This window comes from Pieris rapae, chromosome 3 (assembly GCF_905147795.1).
Source record: "Pieris rapae chromosome 3, ilPieRapa1.1, whole genome shotgun sequence".
Lineage (NCBI taxonomy): Eukaryota > Metazoa > Arthropoda > Insecta > Lepidoptera > Pieridae > Pieris > Pieris rapae.
In genome coordinates this window covers 341,000-353,962 of record NC_059511.1, presented here as the reverse complement: position 1 = coordinate 353,962, position 12,963 = coordinate 341,000, and the positions used below count along the sequence as shown (strand labels likewise).

At 35.1% G+C, this 12,963-nt stretch overlaps 1 protein-coding gene across 1 annotated transcript; it reads left to right on the top strand.

The window, feature by feature from the left end:
• Nucleotides 1-77: 77 nt before the first annotated feature.
• On the top strand, nucleotides 78-12,945 carry LOC111002639 (protein wech). Its single transcript, XM_022272805.2, has 2 exons — nucleotides 78-441; nucleotides 6,344-12,945. The coding sequence occupies exon 2, from the start codon at nucleotides 6,374-6,376 to the stop codon at nucleotides 8,717-8,719; it is 2,346 nt and encodes a 781-aa protein (XP_022128497.1). The 5' UTR covers nucleotides 78-441; nucleotides 6,344-6,373; the 3' UTR covers nucleotides 8,720-12,945.
• The last annotated feature ends 18 nt before the right edge of the window (nucleotides 12,946-12,963 follow it).

Here is a 12,963-nt window from a genome sequence, read left to right as displayed (position 1 = left end):
GTATACATTTTTTTTACAAAATAAAATTAACTTTTCTGTATCTAAAATTCATTGATGAAAACCATAGACATCGCGTTTATTTTTAAATCAATTGATCGTTCATTCACCGCTGTTGTTTTCGTGGTGTTTTATTGATAATAATAAATAAATACACGATTATTGCGAAATAATATTGTATCGCGATGACTATCAGTATCGGTAATTAGTGCAATAAAATCTGCGTAGTTAATCTTAGACTTTCTATGAAAATTAATGGTTCTACTTTGTGCAATCTACCTACAAGCTATATAGTCAGGCATATTTTTGTAAATTATTGCTGTGACTTCGTATTTCATATCTTATTTTCCAATAAGACGTTTTTAAAGGTTAAAGTGTTTAACGAAATATGAACAGAGAAATCGTCATAATATAAATTTAAGAAGCAATCTGAGAAAGTTAAAGGTAAGTGTATGGTGTATAATTAGTTATTATAATTTGTGATTCACTCCTACATCCATTATGTTCAGATAGCGACCGCATGAACAAACAGGAAGACTTTGAAAATCCTTTGGATTAATTTGTTTTTCCAATGGCACATATTTATATATCTATAATTTTCCTAGGTATTATATCTTTATATAATGGTGTTTTCGAAAGTTATTATCGCGATAACATACTCCAATACAACTTCATAAGATTGTTTTATTTCTAATGTAACATTTATTCTACAATAAACTATAGAGACTGCTAGAAAGTAATTTTCCATGACATGTGTATGATACTGCAATGAGTTGCATTGTCATTGACCCCAAAATACCTACCTATTAATAACAAAATGCAAATTTCACTTTGTGTTTCTGCACAGCCAGAATTCTGTCATTAGACTTGTAGTATATTATAGAAAATAAAAGAAACACTTAAAATAGTAACAACAGTATATTTGTGGTTTGCTTTTATTGCATTTTCATGTTAATTAATTAGCCTTAAGGATTAGATACTTAACATTAAATTTGGACAGATACAAAGTTATTTTATTTTTGTATTTAAAAATATCTTTATTATTTATAAATATTGTTGTTGTGTATATGTATGAGACAATGTTAGTCTAGCAGTTAAGTGTCATTCTCTAATCAGAGGTTATGTATTATCCATAGATTATTCCTTTATGCGCACAAATAACACTTACACATGCATTAAAGAGAAGTAAGGTGCACACACTTATCATAGACTCAAAAAATTCCAAATGAAAATTATCACCGTAAAAGCAAAACTTAGCTAAATTCCATAGACCAATATTTTATTATTATATCAGATTGTGGCATAAAATTGAAAATCGGTAGGTAGTAACTTTGACAATACTGTGGGATGTAGTACCTGTATATTAGATAAGTTTTCTTGTGATATATTTAGTACAACTGTCTGCCTTTATGTAGGCATACATTGGTTTATATTGGCTGAGGGTCTTTCTATATCACAATATGTTACATACAATATTAAAAAGCTTAGGGCTTTGGCATTATTTATGATTACTGCTCTTAAGATCATTATAATATAATCCTAATTTAGCCAAAAGATATATAAATACAAAAGAGACAATACAACATTTGGAACACTACCAAGTAAGATCATATTTTTTTAATCTATAATCTCAATTCCTGGTATTCATGTAAAGGATTACACACCGTAAACTATAAAAGTATATTTCTATTTAAGACAAGTATTTCACTAATAAAATTATTTTACCCATTTTTATGACTTATGTTATATTTTTTAGTGCATATTCTAGGAAAATGCAATGTTCAAATATAAAAAAAACCTAATTACATACAAGTCGCTTTGATAGAAATGGTTGGCTACGAGAACGGCAAAAATATCGACGTATTGTTCTACGTAGGGGCTGAGGACAAAGACCTTTAATACTGTAATGCCGGTCGGACATGGTTTTTTTAAACAATCAATATTTAAAACTTTAATATTTAATGTATTGATTGAATTTTATGATGTTAAGAATATTCCATCTCATTCTATAAACGATATAATATCGAATATTCTACGACGAGACATTGGTCTCGTCTGAAATATCGATATATTACACTTTATAATAATATCAAAGGTAGCTTAAGTGGACATTATAAATATAGTCAAATAGTCGCTGACATTTTTCACGAATTGAGTATCTGAATAATTGTTTTTTTGTTTTGCGTATCTAAAGGTTAAAGCCAATGACGTATTGTTAAAAATAGCTTTACAGCTTTGACTTCTTTTAACCTTAGTAACTTTTGAATGTTGTAGAGAAACCTGTAGCTTTCTTAGCTTCTTTACAACATTAATTATCTTCGGAGATCTGGTTACAATTTTTTCTCTGGCCGGTTCCACCGGTATTGTACGATCGGGTTACAACTTACTATGTGTATTATTATGCGAAACTATTTTCTGTTTAGACCACCGTGAAAAAAATAATTGAAGCTACCACATTCGATGCCACTATTCAGCATTGCAGGAGAGATCCCAAAAAGCATGTCATGCTCATATAAAATATTCACCTTCAGATGATTGGTTTTATTGTAAGCGATTGAATTCTGTAGGCATAACTGATTTTGTTTGGATTTCACCCGCGTCCAGCCACTAATTAAATGTTTAATATTTTTTTTTGGACAGTAGTGGTTAGTGGTAAAGAAATAGAGAATAATATTATGGGTTTATTTAAATTAATTATTACTCACGGTTTCGATATAATAATTACGCTGTGATTACCTACTTTAGTACATTACTTTCGTGGTATCACTGACTTCTTATCTTGCAAGGATCCATCAACTATAATTAAAAAACAAAAAGCCCTTATCAACTTGTTCTAAACATCCGCTGACTGTACAGGATTTCAAAACAATGACCTACCGAAAACAAAGGAAAGTTATCAATTTTTGAAGAAAACGTCATTTCCGGTTTAGGGTTTTTCATTTTTTTTATCATTTACAAATTAAAATATTCATACATTTTTATTATTTAGTGTAGAACTGAACTCATTTCAATTCTTAACCATAACGTACCGATGCCACAAAAACCTAATGAAATATGTATTATTCATATTCCAAATTTAAAATAAGCAATTTAAATGACAACAAAAGAGCTTTCATTGAGCCTGTTCCCGGGAGATCATTTGTCGCATTCAGGATATTGTCGAGGACTGCGTTGACCGCTCAACTGGTGTCTGGAACAATGCCATTCATGTTAACAGATGTACTTGCCTTTGTTGTAGCAGGTAGTTCCGCATTTGTTCTTACTCTTGCCGTCACAATCGTGTTTAATTATAGTTTTCCAATCGTTGCACAGTATTCACTTCCTCATAAGATGTGATGTTTTCTATTGAGCAGACTAAAGCGATGACACAGAATTTAAGGAAGTTTGAAGAAAATGACAGAGTTGTGTGAATTAAAATATGTAATTATTTTATACGGCACTTATCATCAACATCTTTAACAGCAATCCTAGGAAATGTAGCTCCCATTGTATGAAATGTACTATTGTCTCATTCAATACCGAAAGCGCAGTTTCGCCGAAAGCCGAGCTACAAAACATACTACCTGCTCAAATAAATGGCTTTCTGTAATTGAACGTATTTTTTTTGTGTGCAATACCTTTTTTTATTGGCGGCTCTTTTGGCCTAATCCGAACAGGTAGATATGATGCAGGTAAAGAGACTGTACATTCGAATAAAATTACCACTTTTATTATGGTCGTTTTTTATAGGACAGGGGGCAACTTAAATAATACCATGGACACTCTCAATGCCAGAGGGCTCACGAGTGCGTTGACGGCCTTTCAAAAAATGGGGTACGCTCTCTTCTCGGAAGACCCTAAGTAGAATTGGTTCGGAAATACATAGTTCAGTGGGCACCTGGTTCCACATAGTGGTGGTGCGCGGAAAAATTGATTGAAAATGGCTATAAGTGGTGATTGATCGATTTAAAACCTATTTTAATAAGGTTATGTACAATGTCACATGAGAAACGAGCAAGCTAGCTAGGGGACTAGAACGTAACTTCCTTGTAAAGGCTTTTCGAAGGAACCTTAGAAAGCGCAGGCTCTTGCTTCAGCTAGAATTATTTAAATACCTTTAAATGAAACATTGACGTCGAGATTCCGACATTATTTCGTTCACCTACTGTAGCGGTCATGGCCATGGACGTATTAAAATAAGCGTCTCGAATTGTAAAAATAAGTAGGATGAAACTGGCGCGAGTTTAAAGTACAAAAAATAATTATTGTTAGAATATTTATACCGGTAGTAGATTAGTAAGTGAAAATTTAGAACAACGTCGCAGCTAACCAAATAAGCGTTGTCATGAGTGTGTTGGTGTGTTGGTACAGGGTTGTTTCTAATCGGAGCAGATCGATAACGGGATTTCAAGACATCGCGGTAATATTGGTGATGGTCCCTGGGTTCGCCCTTCGGGATAAGGGCAGCTCGGTTAGGGAGGCCATCGATTTTTGGCCCCCTCGCGCATGTAGCGTACGGGGGCGTACTAAGATGGCGTGCCCGGACCTACCTCACGCGTATTCTATAACCAAGGTCACGAACAACGCGTCTCTACCAAAATATTCAATCGCGACACTTATACTACTTTCTCTTTCGATTCTATTGAGTTATGTATGTAGTTGTCTCTTTTCAACTCATTGGGTCAATAGTCATCACTGCAGGGCCGTCGCATGTAATAGAGTTACAACGTTTACAACAATTACGTTTAATACAATTTTATATTTTTGCTTGTTATTTTAATTTTTATATAATCAACGAATACTTCAAGTATTAATTGCATTACAATGCGTATTAAAATGCTTGCATAACACACAATATACATAAAATGAAATCGATAAGTAAATACAATTTGTAAATTGCTACCACCTTCAAGTTTATTAGAAACAATAAATTTTTCGCTAGTTTCTTATCGTAATTGAATTAAAGTAAAATCAATACAGAGTAGCTGAACTGGGAGCCAACCCTAATCATAGCGAACCTTCTTTATCTAAATTATGGAAAATTTTGGAATGTGTATACAATATCCCCTTCTAACGCCTAGTGTTCTATATTGCTATCTCTCTCATCTATTGCTACCTAGAAGCAAGAAGGGTAGGGAGTATTAAGTTTTTGGGATAGGATTTTTTTCGCAAACTGCACCAACTCAAACAACCCCAGTGCATGTTGACGCCGCCCTGGCGTTGGGTTTCTGTTCAGTATTTTTTTATTCAATTTAATTATTTTTATAAGTGATTATTCTGTAGTTTAAATGTTGTGTATTGTTATTATAATTTAAAAAGTTTCTTTTAATGTACAACGTGCACTATCTACAATTCAAGGTACTTATATATTGTGTTTCATTGTACAAGCTTAATATTTTTATTTATTATAAACACTATGCATAAATAAAAAGTGCTATTACTAGAACTATACAAATTAAAAAAAATACCTACCTACCCTTATTTATTTATTATATACTGAATCATATGTATATTAGGGTTGCCTGGAAGAGAATAATTTTTATGTATTATGTCATTTGTTTTTATAAAGTGTGAATAAATAAATAAGTTACAATCTATTGTAATATACATATGACAATTACGGTGAACATAAAATTTACAAAATCATTAAATTAACAAAATAGACAACAAAAAAAACGTTTCTACAAATTTTAGATTTTACTAACTACATATAGGTTATTAGAAATACTGCGTAATTCGGATTTGATCAGCTCACTACCGAATATATCTCTGAAAAAGAAGCATTCAATCTGTTGTATTTGCGAAGAATTCGCATGAGAGGTATCTGTCTCCTAGGTTAACTTTAGACGGAATTATTTTAAATACAGAATATCGAAATTTCGGAGGATTATGTTGATTTTTATCCTTGGGACCATGGGGAAATGGAACATTTCGTCGGCTTGCAACTATTCCAAATATTCTACAATCAAATTACCATGTAAATATATTAATTATAATAACACTGCGGTTTAATTTATTTGACGCTTAGATATACGTTTGTGAATCGAAAAGATTTACTTTTCTGATCTCGTCATGTTTCGCTTTCGGGATTAATCTCGAAATTTGCACGAGATCTCGCGGGATCGGTATCTATCGAGATCGGGATTGCACTCCCTACTTAGGAATGAGTTTTTATGTTTTTACATATTAATTTAATTAACTGTTTTTTTTTAAAATTAATAGCGTTGAATTTAAATTACGGATGTTACCAATAAAATAAATACATACATTGAAATAACCGTGCAACTTTAATGTATATAATTAATTAATTACATTCTATAATTAATTATTGTGTATTCAGTGCTAACATATTGTTTTCTTATTTCAGATCTAATGACTTGACTTACGCCGAGTCAAAATGACGTCGTTTGCTAATATGACGCAGTCGCTGGCGGCCAGTTTACCGGCCACTTCAACCTCGTCCTCGGGCCCTAACCACGGCGCCACCGATCAAGAAGATCCACTCGGCATGTCTAACATCATATGTAGTCTTCTTGAGAATATGAACAAACCTTCTACCATGCAGGGTGGACCATCCAACTCCAGTTCATCGACTTTACCTTACGATATCTGGGCTCTACCATCTTGCAGCTCTTTACCAAACCCCATAGGGAGCTCGAGCCGTGACTATGGATCGACATCTAATAATAACAACAATGCGAGTCATTCCAAGGAAGACAACTCGAGCGGCTCGCCTGGCACATCGTCGTCAGTTTCGATCACCTGCTTCCGTTGCGAGGAACGGACCCCCACCATGCGTTGCCTCGAATGCAATGACCTCTTCTGTCACGAATGCTGCCATAAAGTGACATCTGACTGCCAATTACGTGAGCATACTCTGCTTCCAATTCATCAGATTTCACCGATCGGAGCTAGACCCAATTCTGTTACGAATGATAAGGAAGTCATGTATTGCGAGCTGCATTGTGATCCAGTGAGATATTATTGCGAAGCTTGCATTATCTTTATTTGCCAAGAATGCACTTTATGGGTGCACAAAGATCATTGCTACACTCCAATAAAGGGTGCGTTGGATATGTGTCGTATCGGTGTATTTCGGGCCATCGAAGACACAAAGACTGGCACAAAGGCAATAAAAACGGCCATCGATCGTGCCGTCGCCATGTCTAAAGCGTACGAAAAGGAGACAGCCGAAGCTAACATGAAAATCAGAAAGGCAATGCGTTGTTTTGCCCAAGCAATTGAAGATCGTGAAAAATATCTATTGGATAAAGTGGAAAAGATGCGACAGGCCAAAATGAACGACCTAACTGATCACATGAATACACTGCGGGGTATACTGGCAGGGCTAGCTCATACTAACGAAACATTAGTGAGGAGTATGGATTCGGAAGGAATTGACTTGTTTATGGCCAAAGAAAAAGGAAGAGCTCAAGTAGATTATTTCTCGTGCATGTTCAAAAATATGTACGTTAATGAAGAGCGCATTATGTTTATTCCACCTAATTATGATTTAGTAGATCAGATAAAAAGGCAATGCGACCTGCAGTTGGCACCGGTAAACGCCCTACATTCTTTGACATCATCATCGACTCTGCAATCTCGCCAATCCTTGCTGCAGTCACTACAGTCAGCTCAAACCTTTTCGCCTTTGACATATCAAATGTCGATAACCAACAGCCTCCGCTCCTTACCAGACTACACTACTAGTCACACCAGATCCACAAACTATTACGACCACAGTATATCTTCCAGTATTTCAATGGAATCTAACCCTGCGCGTGGTATCGGTCAGGCTATACCTGGATATTGGATGTCAGTCTCCGTGAAGCCGACTAGGAGTCCAGTTCCTGGAGTACCGATGTTTTCTTTTGGTAGAGAGGGTCAAGACGAAGGTCAAGTCTCCAGGCCTTGGGGATTATGTGTCGATAGAGAGGGCAATATAATTGTAGCCGACAGACGAAACAACCGTATTCAGATATTCAATAACCGCGGCGAATTTAGAACTATGTTTGGCTCTAAGGGAACGGGTCCCGGCGAGTTTGACCTTCCCGCCGGCATCACAACTGACACCTATGGCCGCATCATCGTTATCGATAAAGATAATCACAGAGTGCAGATATTTACTTCTTCGGGTAATTTTATTCTAAAATTTGGATCGTTTGGAAAAGAATGTGGACAGTTCCAATACCCGTGGGACGTAGCAGTGAATACTCTGGGTAACATTGTGGTGACAGATACGCGTAACCATCGTATTCAGCTATTTACTAGCGACGGAACATACATCACCAAGTTTGTATTCGAAGGAGCCAATCCTGCGAAACTGCTGAAAGGACCTACAACTCCTAGAGGAGTTTGTTTTACGACTTCCGGCAATATAATAGTGTCGGACTTTGAAAATCATCGTTTACTCATGGTGGATCCGACGCTATCCAAAGTCTTACATTGCGTAGGACGCGAAGGGTCCGGCATAGGTGAGCTGAATCGTCCATCCGGCATCGTAACAGATGACGATGGTCGCATAATTGTGGCCGATTCGAAGAATCACCGCGTGCTCGTTTTTACTTCGGAGCTGCGCATTCTTTGGGCCGTCGATTTGAAGAGCCCCGGCCTTGACGACAAGGACCGGCCCAGCGACGTGGCTCTGACCCCCGAGGGCTACCTCGTAGTGTTGTTCGAGACGCTGCCTGACACCGCGCGCGACATCTCCTCCCACGGCAAGCAATATATTAAGGTATACTGACTGACTAGTTTCGTAAAGTTACACTTTGGGCCGTAGGTCTCTTATATTTTATTACAAGTATTTTTGTTTTGTTTAAGTTGTGATTTATTTCATAATGTGCCAATTTTATTATATTTGAAACCGAATCGAGCATAGCTTGGGCGGAGAATTAGTATTTGTTGATTTACAAACGTTGCACAAATCGAATTCTCCTTAAAATCTTGAAACAACTTTGTTACCATAACTTTTGATTTCGTTTCCGTATCGGACTAGTCTTAAGGGCCAAACGTGGTTTGCAATAAATGCGCTACGATTTTGTCGCAATTTATAGCTTGGATATTATATTTAATCATATCTGATATACACCAAATCAAATACAGGATTGTCTTCAGTTTCAAAAATAGCAATTTTCTGATATATTATGCGACGCATAACGAATTAGACGGAGATTGTCAAGACTTTTATTATGATTAGGATCACGATGTGATTTAAAAGATGTTTTTTATGTGAGATAATTTAAAATTAGCTTGAAAAGTATTTTTTTCCAAAATGTTACTTTTTGCGTTCTTTTACTTGATTAATTTTGGTTATTGGAGATTTTGTCGTAAGGTTGTAGATTTTAGTGAGTTATTTTGCGTTTTGTAGATCATATTAGTTTCTTTTGCAGCTTCTGGTACTTTGCCTATTTTTGCCCATTATTTACATGACTGCGTTTAGGTTTTTCTTCAGAGAGACTCGATCGAAATGGGTGTAGGACAACAGTGCTATGAAATTAAATGCAATAAACTTTGAGACTGACTTTAGAAGACTGTCTTAAAGATGAGGGGGTGGATGCGCGCGTTCCGGAGTAGTTCTGCGAGGGGGAGGGGATAGATCGCGATTGATGCAATTTTACCAATAATTAGGTATTACTTTTCTTATGCATACTTAATACTATGCTACATTTATATTTTCTCATTTATGTTCTCGTTTTAAAAATTAATTCTAATGAATTTCGACTGGATTTATGGGCTGATTTTATTTTTTTATATTTTAAAAATTAAATTTCTCAAATATAATTTAGGTTATAATTATTTTTAGTTGTTATTTAATAAATTGACTTGCTTAGGTGAATCGTAAGCCGCGTTGGAGCAATTTCTAAAGTCGAAGTTAGCTCGCCTAGAGCTGGGCGTGTCTGTGTAGGTTTGTCTTGTCTCGTGTGAGCTGATCGATAGTTAATCCACGTTTATGAGTGCTCCTGCCCAAGACAATCGTATCTTAATATATCCTAGTCAGTCAAAGACGCTATTGCATTAGTAAATTGTTCGGCGCGGGGAAATTCGGTTAGTTAAAATTTTTTAGCGAAATTCATCCTTCAAAATTGTGAATTCTATAAGTATAGTATATTTTTTAAATCTTTCTAAGTATATCGAATGTATTCGATTTAACATGTGTTCAGTCTGTATGTGTTCACTATTTAAATGTAGGTTAGGTTAGAACCCGTCGGTTCTAGAACTATCATTGTCTAGTTAAATTGCGTGCTGTAGGCTAATCGTTGAGGTATCGCTTCCAGAATAGTTTAATAATCTTAATATACTGTTATCGTCATTATCAATATTTAGTCACTGGTTTGCCTCGGCAGCAGTACCACGATGCTAGATGTATGCAATCCTTAAAGTCGTCCTAACTCTTCGCCTAGACCTTGTATTTAATGCCAAAGCTACATCTTCAATGTTAGCTCGCTCCTTCGACCGCACGTACGGTCATGTAACCGCTTCTAGAGTATTCCAGAACAGTGTTTAGTATTAGGCTCAAGAAAAGCAATGTCTCCTGTATGCATAATGTTAGTTAAATTTAATGTGTTAGAATTAAATTTTTCACGTTTTGTACTTAGGTTAAAATTAGATTATAGGAGTATATGCCGACTCGACGTTTAACTTCAAACAAAAATTTCTATGTAATGTGAAAATTATCTAGTTACGTAATAACTAATAGTTAAGTGTGGCTTAAGGTAGTGAAATTATTGTTTGGAAGAAAGATAAGTGGAGGGATATAGTTATCACTTTGCGCGTGTGTTGTTTTTGTTGGGCGTCCATTGCCATTTGGGTAATTATCCATTACAAGGAAGAGGCAGTATTCGGAACAATGAACTAGCATCACGCTTAATCAAATTATCAATAAATGAACAAGGCGAAAACGACGAAATAAAAACATGCAGTTTGCGTCTCTTACGGTCAATTATGAAGGTTTCGTTAATATTTTCTTTCATAACTCAAATATGAATTAATTACTTAATTTTTTTTTCAGTGCCATTGTAAAAGTATTACTTTAATTTTAAAATACTATGTTGCATGAAATGCATTTTTTTATATAATTGAAATTTTCTACGGAATTATAAACTTGACGGTCATATAGTTATTTTTGTATAACGACTGAATCTCGGTATTTTAGACGGCGATTTACAATTTTGCATAACATAAAACGGATTTGCAAAGCGAATTCTAATATTTTGCTACTAACTTCACGGTATTGAAAGTTCATTTTTCAATGTAACAAATCTTATGAATGCGCAATCTTGCTTAATATCAACGCGGATAACAGATTTCAAAGATGCCAGCAATTTACAATATTCGGTTCTACTCCTTGATTCCGGTCGGTTCAGCTAAAAAGATTATCGCCAAGTCTTTGAATTCTGTTAATCTCTAGATAAAGAATCTAATTCTTTGTTGGTCTTCAGAATGACAGCATAATGTTAATTTTCATTATGATTTCTTATTGAATTGTTTAGATTTATTTTGTTAATTTCGTGAACGGGACGGTGCCACGCTAGGATCGCGTCCGGGACTCGAGCAACAACGATTGGTATGAAATACGAGTGGTCCTAATGTGGAACCGTCCCGACGCATTACCACTTTGTAAAAGTGAACCAAATTTGAAACGCATAATATTGATGTAATCATCCGAGTCATAGATTTGATCGCGAGCAATGTGTGTGAGAGCTGCCAGCTACTGGCAGTATAAACATGGTATTGTGATAGATACAATAAAATTGAGAACTGCGCGTGATGATAATTTTGTACGTGGTTTTTCAATGTTTGAACTTTATCAAACGGCAAAGGAAAGTCGATTGGTTTCCTTTTAAAAACAGTGTTGTGGTAATGTAAGACGCAATGCGAGAACTGTACGATACGCAGATGAATGTATGGAGCCATTATATTTGTGCTATTTCTAATGTTATCTAGGCTTGCGTTCGTTGTGTTAGTATTAGAGCGATCTCAGCCGTTCGTCTCTCCTTCACGCGTTTATCATATTAATGGAACATTTATCGTAGTGATCGTATTAAAAATACTCCTTGATAGCGTAGAGCGTGTTTAGCTTATGAGGTCTTTAGTGAAATTTTATGTCTCAATAAAATAGCACATATTATCGAAGGAGAGATGAATGTCACCGAGTTTCTATTTAGAGTAACTGATAAGTAGTATTTTTGTATTTGTTCTCCGATCGGAAAGTCACAACGACTCGACCGCGGAGAAGGTCATGTCCACGAGTTGTTTATGATACGTTCCAAATTGTGATCGCGGCGAACGATCTGGCAGAGGCGGAATACGTAACAGAAATGACTCGATGCGTGCATAGTTACGACATACCGAACCTACCTCACTTGCAAAAGCATAAAGACTGATAGGAATTAATTCAGCGGTGGTCAGATCACTGCACTAGAAGTCTGTTGTCTACTAGTAATAGCGAAATTCTTAATCGTAATTTCTTCACTTAAATTAAGCGTCCAATAATCGAATCAAATTTTACGTTAAACTCCCCATTTGAAGATGACAACAGTCTTATTATTTTATAATAATTATCTATATCTTACGTTACTGTCCTGTAATATTGTTGAAAGAAGACTGATATTTTATAAATGTTCCTATATTTTAATTTAGAATAATTTACTGCCTACCATTTCATTTTATTTTAACCCTTCGGTAATGATCATTACTTTGTCTCTTCTAATATTATAATTAATAGTGCGTGACGCTATATTATGTCATGGATTTTTGAAAATTTTAATGCAATTTTGTATGAAAATTAATCAAGTGATTGATAAATTAAATGGTGTTTTATTTATATTCATCCCTTACCGTAGTTAAAATTATGATAATCACATGTTATTGAGGTATATGACTTAAAAGTAATTTAGAAATAGGTACTCTCCTAAGTTCCAATTGTTAATAAAATGAGAAAAAATTAAATACTAGAACCTACACGTATGTACAAACTTAAAAAATAAA